The sequence below is a fragment of the Phaethon lepturus genome, unplaced genomic scaffold (genome assembly GCF_000687285.1).
Source record: "Phaethon lepturus isolate BGI_N335 unplaced genomic scaffold, ASM68728v1 scaffold36236, whole genome shotgun sequence".
NCBI classification, from domain to species: domain Eukaryota; kingdom Metazoa; phylum Chordata; class Aves; order Phaethontiformes; family Phaethontidae; genus Phaethon; species Phaethon lepturus.
In genome coordinates this window covers 33,035-55,568 of record NW_010547629.1, presented here as the reverse complement: position 1 = coordinate 55,568, position 22,534 = coordinate 33,035, and the positions used below count along the sequence as shown (strand labels likewise).

At 36.4% G+C, this 22,534-nt stretch overlaps 1 protein-coding gene across 1 annotated transcript in view; it reads right to left on the bottom strand.

Moving 5' to 3' along the window:
• LOC104622821 (polypeptide N-acetylgalactosaminyltransferase 1-like) overlaps nt 1-22,534 on the bottom strand; it is a 66,230-nt gene that overhangs the window by 25,523 nt on the left and 18,173 nt on the right. The window contains 3 exon segments of the mRNA XM_010289705.1: nt 939-1,105; nt 14,791-14,965; nt 22,071-22,299. Of these exon segments, the coding sequence (XP_010288007.1) occupies nt 939-1,105; nt 14,791-14,965; nt 22,071-22,209 (481 nt within the window). The 5' untranslated portion in view covers nt 22,210-22,299.

Below are 22,534 nucleotides of genomic sequence, written 5' to 3'. Positions count from 1 at the left end.
ATTCCCTGCTGATACAGAAAACAGCCTACAACTGGTGACTGCCAAGACTTTTTTCTAGTGGCCTACTAGCTATTGTTCCTAGTGAAAAACTTTCAGTGTCAAAATATAGAAAAAACAGTGATCCAATGTAAAAATATAGAAAAGTTTTAAATGAAAAAAACCATAATAACCTCTCACCTCCATTTACAAACAAGAAAAAAAAAATCCCTCAACTTATACTTCATAAACCCTACCACTGACGAAGATTAAGCAAGGAACAAGCCAAATATCAACTATTAACCAAAATGAAATATCAAGTATTGTCTAGAATATTATTTTTATTTCTACTATATTGTAATCTGCAAAAAATATGGAAAGAGTAAAACATAAAGTTATTTTAAGAAAAAAACAGCTTCAAGTTTTGTCTACTAATTTCATTACACATGGAAAGTTTCGTTCTGCCTCATGGAGATTTCATCTGGAGCACTAGTTATTAAAAAGTGGAATCTCTTACAGCACAGACACTGAATTTTAAATTCCCAGGAACTGGATAATCAAAATTAATCCTCCTGAGCACCAAGTTTAATGGTGGTACTGATAGTAAAATTGGATGTCTGTCAGAAACAGAGTTGACTTTACTATTATTCATCAGGTTATCTAAGTACTAAATGCCCTCAAGCTTTAGGAATGTGCTAAAGTTCTAAATGCAAAACATGAAAGCTGCAATAGGATAAACCCACTAGCAAACACAAACTCCACACTGTCAACAGAAAAGTAAACAAACTTACACTAGCTTTCAGTGGAGAATGACCCACCTGTATTTCAAAACGGGCATTGCTTATTCTGCCATCCCTTGCATAGCTACTGTGTTCTGCTGAGGAGAGCCAAGCCCTTAGAAAGTCAGTCTCAATGTTTTAAGCAAAAAAAGCAGCAAGCTAAGGCATCGATGTTATCATTACCTCTTTCACTGGCATCATCGACGAGGACGATTTCTTCCAGCATGTGTCGTGGTGACCGGTTTATCACACTATGAACTGTTCGTAGAAGTGTGCTCCAAGCCTCATTGTGAAAAACAATGACAACGCTTGTCGTGGGAAGGTTGTCTACATACACCTTTGTTTTACACCTATAAACAAAAATAAGGCATATATTTGTAAATGTCAAGCCAGCAGTTAGAACTGCAATTTTGAGGTTTATTTCTGAGTATTGATACTAACATTCATGATATATCAATTGTAGGCAAAGTATGGCAAAGGAACAAACGGTGCATAGATTCATATTTTTACCTAAAAAACACCTTTACTTTTATGTATACATCTATGTATTCCATCCTACCACTAAGGAGAACCTCAATTCAATAACCAATTTTAGAAATGAAAGAGACATCCATACTGCTAACACACAGAGATAACAGATTTTTAATTTCCACTACCCCTGTTTTGCTAAGAGTAGTATGTCCAGAATCACTAATCCAAGCCCCTGATTTAGGCCTGCATTCCTTCAGAGGGCCAGAGGGAGACCCTAGTACTGTAATGGGGAGAGAGGGGGAAGGAAGAGACACAAGATAAGAAATGGCAAACTTAATCTAGGAAGTAAATGTAGTAAAAACCATATATAGAATAAAACCAAATAATAAGTTAAAGAGGTAGAGAACTCTGGACACAGATAATGTTCGGAAAAAGCCAAAAGTACATGTATGCTACCTATAACACTGGTAAGTTAAGTATATTTCATAATTAAATGTGTTTATATTACACAAAGAAGGTGGGACTTTTTTTCCTCATTGTATACATATTGGAAGTGCTATAAAGGTTCATCAGATTAAAGAATAATTATATTCACATTCCAAAGTTAGCATGGAAGACCACAGGTTTAGAGACCACCTCTCATAACAGCATATATAGGACATTTATGCAAAATATGACATACACTCCAAGTAACCCCACATAGGACCAATATTTTATGCCCTGCAATGCTATTTTAAAACAATTGACATTTTCAGTATCTCCTAGAAAAATCAATACGCACTACATAAAGTGCTCTTAACAATTCTGAAAATCCAATTCTGCTCTAAAAAATAAACATGCAAATTTAAGTGTTCTCTGCACAGATCTGTTCCTTTTGCACGTTCAAAATCACACACAGAAACTTACATAAGATTTGATGGTACTAAATCCTTTAAGAATCAAAGCTAAGGAGATACATGCAGATCTCAAACACAAGGAAAACATTGAAGCGGAAAAAGAAACACATTCAATGGAGCTTCATGCCAACAAAAAAAAGCTTTCATTAGGTCCCAAATTATTGGGTCAATTCACTGTAATGTAACCTGATAGAAATACTATTAAAATATGCTAACAAGTATTCATGACTATCGCTTTAACAGCAGTAGCTCTGTCTGATGGCTTCAGAAGTATGTAGTGCATATCCTCTACTCTAAACATATATAAACAACACTGAAGGAACAACCTGCCAATACAGGATTGTAGTGTCAGCATCTATGCCCACCCTTTTTTCTGCCTTTGGAAAAAAACAGTGACACTAGGAACATCAGCCAAAACTGGGCTCCCAGCATGAATATTTTATTTGCTGGGTAACTTTAGCCAGAGGTCTTCTAAGTGAGAGCAGCTCTTGTAACACGTAGGCATTTCTGCTCTGAGGTGGTGACAAAAGCCCAATATGCACAGAGATCCCAGAAAAGATCAGTAAGTCCAGGTACAATTGAAGAAATATCTGAAAGAGCTTCTGTGGAATCATGTTTCATTTCTGAGAATTGAAGATTCTCAGAAAGAGAACTGAAGTAGGATCAGGCACTATTTGTCTTCAATATTATACTTACTTTTTATACAATTATGGTCAAATTTAATTATTCACCACACTGAAGTGAACATCATAAATTCTTCAGGGAAAGCACCCATATATCCCTATGTTTTCTGATTTAACTCGCATATAAAAAAAACTTTCAAAGCATGCCAACTGATAAAGTTATTTCTGTGGTATCACTTGAAAAATAAAGTAGCTTTTCACAAAAATGCTATGATGTTCAGGTGAAAAACTCAATCATAAACCAAATAATCTTCCCCCTTGTCTGTCACTTGTTCAGCCTATTTTGCTGCTTTAAAACCAAATTCTCAATGTTTTATTCCTTCTGCTGCACTGCTCCCTAGACCAGAAAAATGTCTGATTGTAGACTTCCAGCTACAGTAGTAATACAAATCCACCAATTGTTCCTCTACTTTTTGGCAGAATATTTTTTTTAAAAGTTGAAAGAAGCCTGTTAGCAGTTCTCTGTGAAAAGCAGTAACAATGTGTCATTCACCAGAAATATCTTGCTGGGGTGGCCACAGGCTCTACTATTGTAATATGAAATATCTCATCTCCAGTCTTGCCTTTTCTTTTTCTTTTTTTTTTTTTTTTTTTTAACAGTTTTACTGAAGATTTTATTTTACTGAGCTGAAATGAATGAACTGGTATAATAAAAGCCAGCCAAGTGATCACGGACTACCATGTTTTGAAAACCATTACACTGTCCAAACTACAAATATATCAAAACATTTACGATCCATCTTTGAAGGGGAACTTTTTAGCACTAAGAGGAAGGCTTACAGGAATTTTTTTGGGACACTCCTCTCCCTACAAGGCATTCCCACTGCCCTGTCCTGCAGAAGGTGAACATCCTCCTTTCCATAACAAGACTTGCGTGTTCCCACCCTCAGAAATCAACCCCTTCTGGGGTAACAATTTAGGAGTGACCCTAGACTGGCTTGTTTACCAATACATAAAAGGCTGCCATGGGTAACACAAGGGTGCTTCCTAATAAAACCGGTTTGGAAACTTTTGAATGCTGTTCTTAATAAAGTGTTTGGTATGAAGTTATTCTGGAAAGATTCATTGATGCAGGCAGGATAAAGGAAAGAACAGCATAGTATCAGATTTTTAATACTCCTTTCACCTGCCTTTCTCTATATACCTTTTAGCTATATTTGTGCTCATTTTTCTGAATACATATGAATAAAAAACACTGGGTTTAATTTTGAAAACACTGACATACACTCCTTCCCCCACAGGAACATATTTCTGCAGAACGTAAGACAAATAAAACAGAACAGTTGACACCTGTGATTAGAGCATTAGCCTTCTATTTAAGCCTCCTGTTTTATCTTTACTAACAAACATTTAAATTAAGAATCCTTTTTGTCTTTCATTTGAAAAAAAATTACCCTAGAAAGGGATTACTATAGGTTTTAATATACAGCATTAGTTTCAACCAACGGCTATGCAACATTAGTAGCAGAATATAACCATGAGGGGTATGACACACAGAGTGTGAATTAAGGACAATTTGAATTTTAATTCACTACTAATACATTATGTTCCTTTTGTTGGATCATGCCTCAAACAGTTTTAAAATTGAGTGCATAATATTAGGAAGGCATACCATCTCCAGTAATTTAATGAAGACTCCAAACTGCAGCTGAGAATGTCTACTTCACATGGAACGCATCATCCTTTCCCTAATCTACGGCATTCATCATGCAAACTCTCGGCTAATGTGACTCCATGTACTATTTAGATAGTGGAAACTCCCAAAAACTGTCAGACATTGTAAATGCAAGCAGAGACTTACTGCCCTATTACCTACAGACACAGAAAAAGAATAGGCCAGATTGTTAAATTATGATCTAGACATGAAGCTTAAGGAGCCCACATTCCTTGACGTGCACATTACAATGCTCAAAACAGTAATGTTCTTTATTTCATAGCAAGTCTCCCTCTCATGCACTGAAATCCCTAACTTCAGCTGCGTTAGCCTTGTATTCTTCCCTAATATTTTGTTTCTTGCTTTCATGCAATTAGGAAATAAAATGGAAAATTCATTAAGATATAAAATTAAAATTATCCAAGATCTTTAATGCCCCATGAAAATCAGATTTCAGGAAAAAAGTTTACAAGATATACTTTTAAAAGTTGTTTTACAAAGAAGCCATGGGACTATAAAGACATGACTCTGCTCCAACCTCTGTAAGATGCTCATACACATTCTTCACAGAATTTCACCTTTTTGCATCATATATTAAAAATACTTTGGCCTGGTCCCTCGTAACTACGTTGTTACTCATAGGTCTGTATCTCCCCAAGAGCACAAGGCAGTGTAACTGGACCAAATCCTTCATAACTTGAATTTAAGCTTTAATGGACTACAAGTGAAGGAAGGAGGACATATCCCAGCATATGTGTGCATAACATTGAGAACAGTGACAGCAAAATAAATACAAGTTGTTGTCCCTAACACCCTGTAGCTTGATTTCAAAGTTCTAAATCTATTATAAAAGTTTTTTAACTGGAAGGCCAAAAACAATTATAAGTTGTTATGCTTCTCCATTATCCTGATTTTTTGTGAAGATGTTAATTTAATCTAGAAGCTCTGCACTTTTTAGACATAAATGTTTAGGAAAAAAAAAACTAAAGGAGAATTTTATTAAATGGTTAATGTATAGCCACTTGAAAACTACCTAATGCTACTTCAAATGCATCTAAAGAGCCTCTGAATAAACTGCTTTCCTCTTTTCTCTTTCAGCCCAAGGTACAAGTAGTCCACAGGAGACATTACAAAAATATCCTAGAAGAGACATCAAGTAAGGCAATTCTGTCCAAATAAAATTAAGCTGTTAAATCTCAGAGTTTAAATGCTGCTTCAGCACAATCTTGCAAGGAAAGATGACAACTCCTCATCTTGCAGTTCCTACATCAGCACAACCATATATCCTCAACTCTCCTTCACATCTGGCAGAACTGGAAGCCTCTCTCTCCTCTCTTGCCAGCAAAAGAATGAGAAAAACTGAGTTCACCACTGCAGGGACAGAAGAAATCTACTAGGTGATCTTGCAAGATCCTTCCCTTGAATTCCTCAGAAGGTGAAATTTTTCTGATACCCATCTGCTCTGCTCAGTGCCCAACCCTGAGATCAACAAGGCTCATGCACTCTAACCATCAGCACCAGAGATGCAGAGGTGCCAGGAACTCAAGACACCACTCTTCACTATCCTAACGTCATCTCTTTCAGTCTACTGTTGAGACTTTCAGAAACAACTCAAATATCACCTTAAAAAAATGCAACTGTGTGGCCATCTTGTTACAGAATAGCAGTTGGCATTTTATCAATACTATGAAATTGCATTCATGGATCAATTTACTTAGAAATTATTCTTAAAACCAAAGATTGAGTGCTACATGTGTAATATTGTCACATCTTGAAAGGCATACATTTACAATGTTAGCAGTGATCTGTTTGCACACCCTTCAAAGCCATGCTAAATCTTTTCTGAAAATAATGTAATAAAACAGGATTTAATATCCTGATAGCTCCTACATAGTTTTTGTTTCATGGGCTAAAGGGTCACACTCAAAAAAAGCTACAAACAAGGTAGAGGTCTTGTAGGAAATCAATTATATACTACCCTAATGTTTATGCAGTGAGACACAATGAGGAAAGCCTTCTTCACCGAGGCAAAACATGAAAAAAAAAATTTAGGTAATTTTCTAGAAAGAAGGTATCGTATTTATATTCTGCGTTAGAAATAGGTGCTAAACTAAATATTACAGGGTAGATCTCTATCTCTTCTGATGCTGCCAATAGGTTATACTCTACAGAGGAGCAATGCGAAGACAAGTATTTTTTTCAAAATACGAAAATTTCAAAACGAAGGCACTCATGCTTACCTAAAAACAAAAATCAGTAGACTTGGGACACTACCTGAGCCACATTTGCTAGACTAGATATCAATTTTGTTCCCAGATTGCACCAGTCTTTCACAGGAACAAGGCAAGACCAATAATTTACAGTGGCTCTACAACATTAACAGCAGTAAAACACATACGCAATCCTTGTTTTCTAGCCCAGTGCACACAACGCAGAGCACACCGATAAAGGACAGAGATGGAACACACAAAAAAAGTGTCTCCTGTGCACTAAGCAGCTCGGCTGGGAAATTGCACTCGAGTCAGACTGGAGGCTCCTATGTGCAGCATGATAACGCAGTGCTGATGCATTTTTGAAGGCAATAGATTGGGGCCGGGGAGCAAAGATATTTAGTCATTTTACAAATGTAGTATAATCTTTCATCTTGTATACGACAAAATACAGTTATAAATAAAAGCTGCAGTTATAAATAAACTGCATCCCAGAACTTTGACAAAGAAATAATCCAAGTCTTACTGAAAATCAGGTTAGAGCTGAAGTTTTGAGGAAATGTTACACAGTACAGTCCCTCTAATAATCTGTTTAATATTACTGATGCAGTACAAACAGCATACTCTTCAGTATTAAAAATATACTGGAACCTTTGGGAAGTAAGCATCAGTATCCTTAAACTCGAAAATACACATTTATTTTCTATTGAGGTTAACAAAGTTAATGCCAAAATCAATAGACGGGGAAAAAAATAATCAGAAAATCTGAACCCCTCTCATGAAACCTCAGGCTTTAATTGCTGCTATCTGATGAATATCACTGCAGCACCAAAAAAACATCGGTACTGAGTTGTTTACCTGTCTGTTTGCCAAAAGCCATAGCTTGTAATAAAGTTAACGTAACAAAGCTGAGGCACAGCTATGACCAATGCGAAAACTCCTCTCTCCTTAAAAGATGGATGAAAGCAGTTTTGAAGTAAGACTCAGAGTCACCCTGAAGCTGCTGAGACTGATCTACATTTCCATCGGAGGACAACGCCCTGTAGCAGGGGTGGCAGAGAAAGTGTCAAAGCACCACAGCAAGAACCACCCGCACTCAAGTCAAGTGGTGTGTTTCTAGCAAACACTGACTTAGTCTTTCCTGGATATGAGCAGCAGCCTCATGATATCATTAGGAGCAAGAGTGTTAATAAATGTGCTTCCAACATAAGTTTTAAGAACACCCCAAGCCCCCAGACTGAGAACAACAGAGCTAAATAAAGATGTGATTTTCACACAGAAACACCACAGCTGAAAGGGCTAAAAGCAATACTTCTGAGAAAGATGGAATCACTGACTGTTGGAACGTGCCAAACCACTTTTCGCTACGCAGACTGTGTACAGCCACAGTTTTAACTTGTGGCCGCACAAAGAGAAAGCACTGCAGATAAGGGTGCAACAAAACTTCATGCTGCCCCTGAAGCTGCTTCCTCCAATCAAATCAGAACAACTGGGCTTAGAAGGAGGTCTTCATTTGTGTAATTCATATCACAACTCCAATTAATCTTTCTGAACAGGTGACCTGAATGCAGGCAAATCCCTTATTCTTATTTTAACATTTCCATCCAGCCTGCTTAATGTCTGCTTTCAACAGTATTACATAATTTACCTGACATCAAGAGTATGAAATTTTCCTTTCTTCTGATCTCAAAAGATTTGGATATAAGAAAGGTCGCATTATCTCATGAGTCAAGTAGAAATCTTCTTTAGACCCTGGAAACAAAATCCAAAATGGTCCTTAAAACCATTGTGGTTACAGAATTCCAGCAGAATTTCACAAAAATAATTAGCTGCAATTGACTATTTTCCTTATCCTGAAAGTGACCACAGGAAAGCACCTCCTGACAGAAGCAAACCCAATTCTGTACTCAAAGACTGAAACTGAACCTTAAGTTCTCTAGCCAAATTATTTTCCATACTTGACCTACCAATTTGAATAAAGCTCTGGATATGGCTGCTCATCCAAAATGGAAAACACTCATAACTAAGAATGAGATTGCCAAGTTGTGTGTATATACAGACATACACATATATATGTATGCCTATATATGTCTATACCTTAAAAAAAAGTTTACACAAAGCAAGCTGATTTTTGAAGTGACTTTCCCCTCCCCCCAAACTTTCTTTAGGAAAATGATCTATGGGTAATTTCTTCCAGCTAACTCATTAAGTCAACATGAACTAGAACATTTCCAAATGTTGATTCTACAGAGGGCCAGTAACAAGCTATAGGGACCACAAAAGTCAGAAAAAAATATTCCTGCTTGCAAGAATTGTGAAGTCTTTAATACCTCACAGGGTTTCAGACTTCCAGCACGACATTGCTGAAAGTTACATTGCTGGTCATCAGATCAGCAGACTTCCTTTACAGATGCCACATTATTTAACAGCCTGGACTCCTAGCTTGCAACAAAATGAATAAACTTCTGAAATCTTCCACCACCTATGTTGACAATTTTGCTCTTTTTTTAATTATCTTTTACATAACTATGACCTGAGCAAATGAATATGAAAAGTTCACAAAGTGTATCACAATTTATGGAGCTATTTAAAACCCCATAAGGTCATGGGGATTTTAATACACAGTTTCTGTACGAAAGTTCTTTTTTCCATTCCATGTTCCACCTAATCCAGTGCAACTGTGGGCTGCTGCCAAAAGCAATAATCCCAGTTTTCACCACTACAGTTTTGTCCCATCCCCTTCTTTGCACCGGATCTGGTAATCATACAGCTGCTGGGTGTGTTGCTTCAGTTTGCTGATTCAACAAAGTATAAAGTTTTCCACGTTTTGGTGTGCAATCCTCCATCCAGTCAGTGAACGCCAAGGCCACCCAATCATCAAACCATTATCAACAGAAGCAGTGAGAAGACTTCTTTAGGCTGCAGTCTACACTTACACCAGATTATATGTAGTATAGAACTACGCCCTTAGTTCTTCTCCTGAATTAAAATAATTAAAAGAAAAAAGAACACACCTTCACAAGCCTCACATAGAAGTAAATACTTAAGGTGCTGCTATTTAAAAAAATAAAATGTCACACATTTGAATTCTAAGGGCATGCACTTGCATGTGTGCTTTTACTAGTTTTACCAAGAATAGGTTTACTGAAACTTATTTTCCTCACACAGGGATTGTGTAAATTTTATGAGTGTGTCATACTGTGATTCAACTGTAGTATCTTAAAGTATACAGCAAAACAATTTGTTTTGAGAAGTTAAAAACGCAAACTCCAGTGTATTCTCAGATGTATATTTCAGGCATAAAATCAACAATATATTTTTAAAGAACACATATGAAAACCAGATTGCAGTCCCATAAGTGAAAAGCATTATATTGTACCATATAATAAACAGTGCCTAAATCTAAAGCCTAAATCTAAATACAATTCCTTCTAAGGAAAGAGATGACAGAATTAGTCATATGGAAGAGTTACTCAGAAAGGAGCCCAGCATCATTGCTATAAAATCCATAACATTCGTGTAAGTTAGACTGATAAGAATGGCTTTTAACCCCAGAAAAAAAAAAATTGTCTACTTCCTCCTGATTGTGAAAGTAAGCTTGGCAGCAGAAACTGAGCAGGGTAGTTTGATTCAATAACAGCTTCAACTGACCACATTACCGTACTAGTTAAACATGAAGATCTTAGTCAGAGATCTGCATCTTAATATAAAAATAAGTGGCTGAAGTCATAGCTCATATGAATTTAGACACAGTTCACTCAAATATGTAGGGCCATCTGGCTAAAAACTGATTATACCCTAACACTATCTATACCACTCAAAACCCAACATACCTACTTCCTGAATACAGACAATTTGAGGAAAGGACAGTTAAAAGATCCCAAATGTTATGCAGAGCTGAGGTGTAAGAAGATGTCCAATACCTTTAATCCTAGCAAAATTATACTAACTAAGGAACAAAATGACAAGGAAGATCTTTTATGATGAGTTCTACAGAACCTGCAGCCTTGGAAAATGGGTTACTAAGGTACCCCAAAGCTATCCACACTCCTCCTTGGTGCAGGTCTGCTTAGAAAGGCAGGTCACCTTTCCAAGAAATCTCAACCTGCAAAATATGACTCCCTCCTAGCGCTGCATTATAAGCTCCACTGGGGACCAGAGCTTACATGAATGACATCATCCTGTCCCAGCTATGCCTCCATTGTTTCCAGTCTTGACCACTTGTGCCTGGAAAAGGAAAATGTTTTAAGATGCTCGCTTCTAATATAAAGAAAGTCAGAACTGGGCTTAAACTCCCACACCAGGGATCCAAATGTCTCCTTAAAAGTTTTATATATTCTACAAATTATTATATAATGAACACAGATTGAAAAGCTCAGCCTTAGAACACAGTACTCATTCTTCATTTTGCAAAGGAGCTTCTAAGTCACTTCAAACAGCACTGAGAGCACAACCAAGTCATAGGACACATACAGAATTCATGCATTTAACCAACACCACCTTCCAGCCTGAATACCAGTATAAGGCACATAGGCACAACTCAACACCTATTTTAGTCATTGACACCTATTTTATTCATTGTCTCCCTTATCTTCAGCAAAATTAAGGCAAGACTCTAGTGTTCCTAATCACTCATCTTTTACTCTTTGCTGTCATGTCAAGCCCACAGCCGTGTATCTTCCTGGCAACTGTGAATCAACTCCCACGTTGATGACTGATTCACAGACCAGAGTAAGACATGCTTACAAGAATTATTCTATTAACAACTTAAAACCAATCTGCTATCCCCAGCGGCTTGTTCCCCCGCAACTGAGGTTGTGGCCCTGACAGTTATATTAGTTAGTTATATTAACATGCCCCAGTCCAGATTCAGGAAAGTATCCAGACTAAAAAAATTACTTCTGGTTTAGCTGCTGTTAAGCAAATCATTCAGTCAGGATAACGAGAAGAGTAAGTAGAATAATGTTCCCGCTTACAGACACAAAATGACTAGCAATTCAGGCATATATCAATGATTTTAAAGGCATCAATGGCCTCAGTAATTTTGTGCCATATAATGAAAATAAATATAAACCTGTTAATATGACTGGGGCACAGCTCAGCAGAACACAGATTTCAACTTCTGTTGAAATGTCCTGTACTGAGGACTCCTGAGCTGCAGAAGTGCCTAGAAGTTATTAAAAAAGCTTACATTTTTGTTCTTCTACTAAAGAAACAGAATTTCTTGGCCAAAACATAAACATGATGCCCAGAATGGGTCATTCATGGAGATTAACCTACAAGCACTCAAGGACCGAGCAGGCACACGAATGCACTTGTCTTCACACAGATGACAGAGGGGTTTGGCAGAACTAGAAATTAATGTGAAGGATAATATAGACTACTTCAAAAGCTGCTCTCCAGCTGACAGATTATGCCATCCCCATTAAATACACGTGGCAAATAGCAGCTTTTCAATGATTAACCATCAGGCAAATCGTTTACAGACTTCTGTATTTCAGAAGAACTGACATGCCAGAGAATTACAGGACTTGAAATAGTCACGTCTTCCCCCCACACTACATTAAAGGAAGCAACCCACAAAAACCTGTGAAGAAAATAATTACATCGTTGAACAGCTAAGTGTGCCTTTGAACACATCCCACTTTTTCAAAACCTTGATTGGAAGTGCTACTGGCAGCTGTGCTATAAGCACATAAATGTGGTAAGGAATGATTAGAATTACCCATTCTCCTTCTCCCCAAACTATTTCCATATTAGCAAGGATATAGATAGAAGAAGTTATAACAGAAGCAGTTCCACTAACGCAGCAGAAAGTGCTTCTGATCATGTGAATAATTTGACTGATCAGATAAATATTTCCGTAAGACATACATACAACACCAGAGCATATTTATAGTTTTCACAATTATAAAAGTGGCTACATTGTTCTTGAAAAGTAATATTAATCCACACATACAGACTAAGATACCCTTGCATTGTAAACACAGTGTTGTTCCCAAATTTGCTGGGAAAATGTTAACACACTCCCCAAATTCTTAATTAGTGTGACCTTATAGAGTCATACATACTGAAACAATGACAAAAGGAGGAGCTTTTCGGGGACCACTTTTGTCTCCAAATCTACTAAAAAATGCACACAGCAAATAAGTGTTAAAATTGTTGCCAGCAATTTACAAACAAAAAAAATCCAACTCTTCCCTGAGACCTTACCTAAAATGTTAGTCTAAAATTTCACTTTCACACACATAGCATCGTGGCAGTATTTGTGTCCATACAAATGGAAAAGAGCAACAAATGCAACATTACTAAATTTATAATGCATATCTTACTGCAAAACACAACAACTGCAGAGTATAGCAAAGTGTGCAAGAGAAAAGATTCCTATAGCTCAACTTGATGTTAAAATTGTAATTTCATTTGTCTGCAAAAGCTTGAGTGATGCTTATGTAATAGATTTTTAATAGTTTATAACAATTTCTCTTTCCATTTTTGGTTAATTCAAAAGTCTAGACTTCACAAAGCTTACGATTAAGTCAACTTTTTAGATCCACAAATTTATTTTCTTGTCTTTGTACTTACACTATGAAAATGCTAGAATATATACATGCAAGCTTTCCAATATGAATGCTGATGTTTACTTTCCAAATAACCAGCCGCTGTAACTATCATTTCCCCAAAGCTTTGTTAATTTTTTCCATTCAGCTCTTCCAGAAAAAGCACACAGAAATCACCCCAAATTAGCATCCCAGTTTTGACAAAAGTCTCCAACAAAACTCATTATTTTCTTGCAGCTAAAGCAAGTTGAGAATGCAAACTACAAGTTCTTAATCGGTGGAAGTCACCACTTTACAGTGAGGCAATTTCTCATCCTGTAGAGAGTGTGATAAAAGGGGCAGACACTGCATATGAATTTGCATGAATGCCAGGAGATCCCAATGCCAAGTTGCAACCATGATCAGAGCAGTAACATGAGAGAAAAGGATATAACCCCCTCAAACACATGTCGGTTTTGAAAGAAAACCCTTCAAGTTCATGATTTGCATTCTTCCACTGAGAAACAGGCAAGTAGTGACTGTAAAATCTGACTAATAATATATCTGAAAATCAATTGAAAAGTTACATTAATTCAAACTTACAAAATCATTTCTGAAAAATATATGTCTCAATTATTAAGAACACCAGCACTACCAGGAACTCACACGCTACATAGAATCACATTCATTACAATAGACAAAGGTACCTACAAACCAGTTCTTTATCACTTATTAAAAATGAAAAACAGTAAGAGCTTCATCTCATTCTTCTAATATTACCTTCTGAGGTAGGAAATGAAATCAAATTAATCCAGCAGCTAGGCCTTGTGTATACAGAAGCAACAGAAAGCTCCTAAAGAAATGGGGTTTCTACAGCATCTTGCAAGAGAATGCAAATAACCAATTGGGAAAAATCTTGTTTCATGAGCTTTATTTAACTTGAGAGTCCCTTTCATAAACAAGAGGGATCGGGGGTGTGGGGAGTCATCAGCTAACCTGCCAGAGGAGCCTCAGGAGAGCAAAGCAATCTTAGTTTTATTTAAAACAAGGTGACAATTTTCTTTTTAATTACTTATGACTCAAATAGCTCAGAGAGAATCAATATTTCAGAGGCAAGATCAAAAACAAACCAGATGGATATTAGAGAACATTATAATGCAATCTAAATGAGGCTTTGCACATTTCATTAGGTAAGAAATTTTTAAAGTAGTTCTCTCTCATCAAATCTTTTTTATTTCATGAGGCAGACTAAAATTCTGCATTATATTAAAAGCATATATTTTAAAATAAGTATTTTTTTTCTGAAATGCCAGGCCGTAAGTTAACTTTGTTTTCCTTCAACTAAATTAATTTCTATTCCCCGAACAGGCTTCATACTTCTAACCAGATTCAAAATAAAATAACACTGAAGAAAACTGGTTTCTGCTGTTCAATCTCATTTTACAAATAAGTACCATATATACAGGAAATCGTGCTACTTTGCACTTCAACAGTAATATCTTACAGAACTGAACTCTTGTTTTGGATCACTCTTCACTACTTCATTTAAGTAGAGTACATTTTTAATACAACATAAAGCACTTACCCTTCTAACCTGACATCAGGTAAAGATCTGTTGAGTGCTATCATTTCACTTGCCATTAAATTAAATTGATTTATTTTAAACATTTCTTTCATTTTTTCTTGCTCTTCTTTTGGAATGACCACAGGCTTCCCCATCTCTCCAGGTCCTTCATGTGGTTTCTGTATAGGTTCTGGAACTAAGAATAAATAAAATGTTGGTAACTACTTTTATGCATGCTTTTTTTCCTTCATACTTTATTTTACACTGTAGGAGTGCTCCTCTTTAAAACCGAGTTCTAAGCCCACCGGGTTTTGGAAGCGAAAACAAATCTTCATATTTGGGGGTTTAACAGAAATAGTTAAGTAGCACTCTTAGACACCACAATTCATTTGAAAAAACAGTAAAGGTTTATATCTATCCATCATCATGTCCTAATTGACTTTACTGTTCAAGTTCTGTAACAACAGACATTTATATCCCAGATTGCTCTTGCACACACAAGCTTTTCAGGAAAAGTTAATCTTTACTATAATCCCTGTAAAGGAAAATTCGAAGTAAAATTGTAATTTTACATTTATTTTCACATTTTTGTTTTGACGGAATGACATTGGCATTTACAGGTCAGATATAATTTCTCTTGGTTTTACTAACATTTTTTAGTCAACACAATTACGTTTGAGTTTAATTTTAGTACTTGAAACAGAAACTGTAACACTTGAAATGTTAAATATCTTAAATATCAAATATCTGATCAAACTCATGAGGGAAAGTTTTGGAAAGAGGTAGGAGAAATGGAATCCAGGCTCTTGAATTATTTGATTTTTTTAAACAAAAGGAGTGAAAAAACCAAAACATTAAAAAACCCACCTATGTTACATTTTCTTTACAAATACCCATCTACTTTTCTCCTGAACTGACGTTTTAAATGCTCGAATACTGAATTTGAAATATATTGCTACTTTACAAATTCAGTACAAACTTTAATTAAAAAATTAGTAATTTAAGATCTAAACAGAGGAACAGGAAGGGTGTTTTTTTTTTTTTAAATAAAGGAACCACATAGTAATAAGCCTATCTTCAATTTGCATCTAGGACAGCACAGCATAATTAAAGCTTATGCCAAGAGCAAATAGCCATATAAAGAATAAAAGTTTAAAAAAAAAAAAAGCCCAAGCTTTCCATCCTTGCTGAAACACTAAGACTTAAAACACATACTTACTAATAATTGAAACATTTTGCCAGTTTGCATTTAGCATTAATTGGTTACAAGCAAAATATGTTCCTTGAGAAACTTTCATTTTCAAGTACTTGAAGCAACTGCACTAGTTGCGTTAACACAGTAACATTTACTGAGAAAAATCACCCCACCACAGAAATGCTTTCTTTTTACCAATCCCTCCTTGGCTGCCAGTTGAGCTATGTAACTCTAGAAGTTGCCAGCTAGCCACTCATACACTGAAAATTGATAGAATAAGTATGTCCAAGCAGATCCTGAGCAGATTAAGATACCTGTTTTAACTATGGCCTAAAATGAGCAAGCAGTTTGCTTTGTATCTTTGCCTCCTAAGAAAGCAGGGTTGAACCGGCATCAAAACTTACTCATTTGCAATTGCATAACCTTTTAAACTACAATTTGTGCCTTTTGGGGGGTAATTAATATAAAATTACAGTATACAATAAGGCAATTATTTAGGCTTAATTTTATATATTCAGTTTGCTTTTATTACATGGGCTATCGTAACTATTTTTAGTAAGTGTATAACTAGTATATAAGTTCACTTGGACAGAGTATCATTAAATGTTGAATGTTCAACATACCTAAAATGATTTAATAGAAGCTATCAGAATAGTTATACTCACCATACTTTTCAGCATTCTGAAGAGTGAATGTCTTATCCTACCATATTTGCTACTTAGAAGAAAAAAAAAAATAATTTCCTGTTTCATTTAGACTGCCAGTTGTTTCTTAACTTTGACTAAACCAGTTAAACTGAATAGTTATATTAACTGAAAACTCATCTTTCACATTTGCAGATCTTGCTGTTAGACGCTGGTTTAGCACATCAGTGAGTTGGACCCAGGTGTACAAATTCCACAAAGTCATCAGCTGAATTTTTTCATTTCACTAGCAAATATACACTACTTGATTACACATTCTACCTAAATAAAGTACTCCCTTCTCCTGCAGAAAAATCCAGCAACAGAGCAACAGCTAAGTAGTTCCACAGATATTACAGAACTCACTAAATGCAAAGACAGGCAAGCTTGGTGTGCAGAGAGAGAGGTGACTTTCCAAGAAAAGGAAACCATCTTCTCTCAGGCTTCTGCATTTATGGTAATCTGTTTTTCCACAAAAGCATGTAGTTTTCATATAAACACAAACCAACAACATTCTCTCAAAATGACTAATACACATGGTTAGAAATTCAAACCACAGTGCTCTTGTCTGTTATCTATGAAAAAAATATTTCCTTTGAAGGACTGTAGACATGTACAGTCTTCTCATGACATACTTCTAACAAACAGAAATTTAATTTATAGCTACAAGTTTTGGAGCTAAATGAATGACTTAATCATCACCTGATCCAATAGGAAATCTAGTAATGTTTTTCTATACATTTCTCATTTGTATCAGTAAACCATTAGTTTCAAAGAAGGCTTGATGTCTTCCAGATCTTCATTAAAAATCAGGACCTCTTTATGTCTACGGACTACAAATTCCTTTTTACCAGGCAATATGCCTGACGAAAAACAGATACTTCAAAATGTAAGACCATCCAAAGCCAGAAAAAGGAATGGATTCTCCTGTGACATGTCTTTAGGGACCACAACAATGGTAAACTGAGCAAAACAAAAGTCCAGTCACCTTTGGAGGAACTACCACAATTACAAGAAAGCTGTTTGGACAGGTAAAAGTTCATAGAAGTTTTGTCTCTTATACACACCTCAGCCTTAATATAACAAGACTGATTTATGATTAATAGTGTCTATTTTCAAAAATTAAATCTGTGTGTTATATCTTGAAGCTGCTCACTTTTCTTCTTACATTTTTTTTTTTTTACAGATGAGAAAATTCAGAACCAAGTTACAATTTAGAGATTCCATCTTCACCAAAGAGCTCACAGTTCAGAACACAAGGCTTGACTGGCATTTGATGAAAATGGCTGGTCCTAGTTTAAATTTGTCACTGCCCTGAGAAAAGAGTGTAAATAGCAAGTAGCTGAGATTACAAGACTCTTGCAACAACACTCCTAGGTCTGAAAGAATTTTTTTTTTCCCCCAGGGCTTTTAATCATGACGCAAGTGGAATGCCCCTTGAGGAAAAAAGGGAAAAAGGATGAGTTTGGAAGTTTATTCAGAAACTGCATCAAGTGCCAAAACTGGAAGTTCCTTTTGCAGTCATACCTTTGAGAAGCCTATAACTGGGGGTAAGGAAGGACTCATTTGAGCTTCACTTAAGTCAAGACCTCAGAGCTGACATAAACGATTCTTACAGAAATAAGATGGAGCTACACAAAAAAATTCTTTTTTATAAAACCACAGTACTACCTGGGCATTTTTTGTTTACAGGAATTTTTGTATTGTTAGAGAATGGCTTGAACCCTTTTTTTAAGTCTATAACTTGTTTACACTTATCAGTAAGTTCTACTCCAGGCTGTGAAATCTAAATTGTAATGCCGAATCCCCATCTGCAAACAATAATGCTCAACTAGTTATCCTATGAATTTCAGGTTTGGCAAAAACCACTACATAAACATGGATGATGCTTACTAAGGTTCAGTGATTTTCTTTCTAACTCGTAACCACCTTTAAACTTACATTAAGAGCCTTCCATCAACAACAATTACTCTTTGTGAATTTGACTGATGAACCATCAAGAATTACAAACAGGGAACCACCACCCAGAAGATGTGCCAATAGAAAGAACACCGGTGACAGTCTGGGCAAGGGGTGTACACCATCGAGGCCAGCTGGGTAGCTCAGAATAGGTGAGGCAACCTGAGAGCTGAGCACGGGAGAGAGCTTCCACCGACCTACTCCCACCTCTCTGGAATGGTGACAGTCGGGAGAAGAAAGAGCAGCAGTATCAGCCAGGACAAGCACAGGCTCCCTCCGAGCTCCCATGGACTGATGCTAGAAACATCCAGGTGTTCTGATCCCACTTCCCCAGGCTACCTCCTGAAGCTACTACTGTCTTTGTCCACCATGGTGGAGGGGGTGGGCAAAGGCCTACGGCCAAGTCATCCCACACAACTACAGTCACTAGATTCCAACTATCCCTCCTCTGGTATCACTTTCGTTCTCGAGTCCCATACTACCCAGACTCCATACCAGGCCCCCTTTTCCCAAAACATCTCCACCTCAGCTCTCTCACTCACAGCCTGGTAAGTGCCTGTCCCTTTTCCACTTCACCTTCTGTCCCCTCATCTCCACATTCACATCATTTCAACTGCCAGCCCTCAATCTCTATGACAGCAGACACAAAGACCTTTATCCCGCTCATCTTACAGTTCCCCGTAATAATGTACACAGATTTTTCCACAGATTCACATTCCTTTACTATTTCTTATTTTGAGCAATTTGTAAATTAAAACAATGGTATACATACAATCCAATATTAAACATAAGGTGAATCTCATGATTTAAGATGCTAGTATCTTAGGCCATCAATACCAAGGAGAAAGATTTTTCCCAAAGGCAGTTTAGACCATGGCTCTAAGTCTCATTCTGAGAAAGAAGCTCCCTCCATTTTCTGTATTAAAAACCTACGGAAAACATCCTTCTAACTTCATAAAAGCCAGAACTGTCCAAAATTATCCTCAAAATCCTTTGCTCCTGCTGAGATATCTAAAGACTAATTTTTCCAACTAGGCAAGCACAGCCTAAAATAAACTTACAAACTCTTCAGAAAAACTTATTCATATGTCAAGTAGGTTCATTAAATGCCATGGAATTCTTCCACGAATTACAAAGAGAAGCTACATACCACAGTGACATGGACAAAGAGATTATTAAATTCAGAACACTTACATAATTTATGCTGAATCAAGAAAATTAATCAATTATGGAAATGAATGGGAGAGTAGAGTGAAAAAGCAGATTTTGATAAAAGCTTCACAGAAAAAGTAGGCTCAATGTTATCTGAGGAAATTCTAGGCACTCTGAGTGGGAATAAATCCATTACAGACTCCAAGTCAGTATACTACTGGATAAGAATATCTAAGATCAGGCATGCAACTAGGTTAAAAGGAAGTGTCACAGTGTCAACTACAACCATTGTTTCTAGCAGACATATTTCTGCAAATACCTTACTACAAGTCAGCTGTTTTAAAAAAAAAACAACCAAAAAAATGTACAAAATTCAAAGTTTTGTTTTGTTTGTTTGGGTTTGTCATTGTTTGTTTACAAGCCAACTGTAAGATATTAAAAAGATATCAAGGATTTTAGCACACACAGGTTAGGGAAAGGCCACAATGAAGACTACTCAACTAAGTAAAACTAGTGTTGCATAGGGAAAGTCATAATACTAATCTTTAAAAACTGCAGATTTCCCCTCACCTGAAGGATCCCCAAAGACTTTTATGTATAAAGTCATCTGAACTTTCGACATCATGAATATATCAAAAAACAAGTTTGATAATATATCGACTTCAACTGTTGTTTGCCAGCAGCAAAAAAAAAAAAAAAAAATCCTGCTTGCAAGACAGCTATAAAGATGCCTGGCATAAGTTATCTGCTATAGCATCATGTAAAAACTTTGTGGGAATCCAAAAAGCGGATCCATTCCTTAACACCACAGTATCAGTCATCATTTTAGCAACAAGAAAGCTTCCCAACATCTGGGGGAGGGGAAAAAAAAAAAAAAAGACTGAGCTCCTATAAAAGACATACTTTCTACATAACTCTGATTCATTTTCTCGTCACCTTCTTCTGTGCTTATTGAAAAAGAAACCCAAAAGATGAAGTGCAAGTGACTGAAAATTTCAGCCCCTTCTGCAAAACTCAAGTGATCTAGAACCTCTCTAAAATGTTTGCACGCAGTTGTGGAAACAACAGTTCCCAGGTACTAAGCACAGAAATTCTACATTCTTATACATTGTTGTTCTCTGTGGAGATTTATCAGCCTGTTTTCATCAGAGGTAAAAAAAAAACCAACACCCCCCCCCCAAACAAAACCAAAAGTAACATTTCCTAAACATCTCCCCAGTGTTACTCTGTAATAGAACAACACTGCTCTTAAAACATTTCAGAAAATTTCCCAGGGAGGTCAAAGTTGACATCTGGTATAGACAATAGGTAAAAAAGATTTTTGTGATGGAAAGCATTAATTAATCTTGAGTACAGTCGGCTGATCGGACTTAATATTGAGCATCACTGCTTAAGTATCCTACAGCAGGGAAAAAATTAGATGTTTCACAAATGAACTGGAGGCAGCAGCTGCTTGCAGTTTCTACATGCCTGTGCTGAGACACTGCAGGGATGAGACTCCCCCCTGCACCAACGCTTTCTCCCACATGATCAACTACGATGACCTCACTAAAATTAAAAAGTTGGCAACAATGAACGTACTGCCTTTCAAAAAAACCTCTCAGCTCATCTAACTGGTACCCAAAAATTAAGATGGCAGTAACAAAACTAAAAGCTTACCTGAAGACCTTTAGTATTGAATAACACAGTTCTCACTTAAAAGAAAGTCTTATATACGTAAGCATGTGCAGGTTTGTGTGTGTGCATATATACACACACAGACACCCTCATATTTGACACTTTTACATCCAGGTTTATTCTAGTTATTTTCATAAACTTGTTTTATTACAATATTCACTGTCCCTTATTGCTATAGTCACTGCCCAAATTTTGGCTTAGGTGAGTTTTTTTGGGTGTTGTGGTTTTGTGTTTTTGTTCAGGGGGGTGAGCGACAAGTAAGCTTGGTTTTTGGTTTGGTTTGTTTTACTACCAACTCTAGTGAAGTTAACAGTGCCTTCGCTCCCTCACTGGTGGAAATTTAGAACATACTTTAGACTATATTAACATACCTTACATTCCTGAACAACTTGTTGCATAGTTTTATTATTTTTCCATAGCCATTAGTGCTTAAAATTCTACATCTTAAGTATTTCAGTCTGCAACATACATCTCTGGCAATGTGCTTATTCCCTTGCCATTCAAACAAACATTGAACATTCTGCAACTCCAAAATGCTGATGCAATACTATATTGTTGGGGGGGGGGGGGGAAGTTTAAAAGGAGTGCAATTTTAAATGAGCATAATTTAAATATTACTCAGGCAGAAAACTTACCATCTCCAGCAGGCAGGCCTCGTTCTTTTTTCTCATCACATTTGTTGCATTCACTGAAGTACAGCAGTAGAAACATATCCAGAAGGACCCAAACCAAAGAGGTGGCAAGGACCACCTTGCAATATGCAAATTTTTTCATGGCACTTTAAGTCAAATACAAAAATAAAAAAGTATAAATAAAAATATTAACAGGTTGCTTTAATCCAGTTTGAGAGACCACGTTCTATATCTGGAAAAAAAAGAAAGAAAAAAGAAAAAAGGTCACAAAAAGTCACCTGAGGACAGCAGCTAAAAGCAGACATTTTAACTACATTTTAAAGGTAACAGTTTAATTACCAAATGCTGGATGTATCAAAATGAATGCTCTATGCACTCCAATGAGATTAAGGGAATAGGGTCAATTAAAGCAGCATTACTCCAGTCCTTTACTATGCTAACATTCATCACCTGAAACATTAAAATGA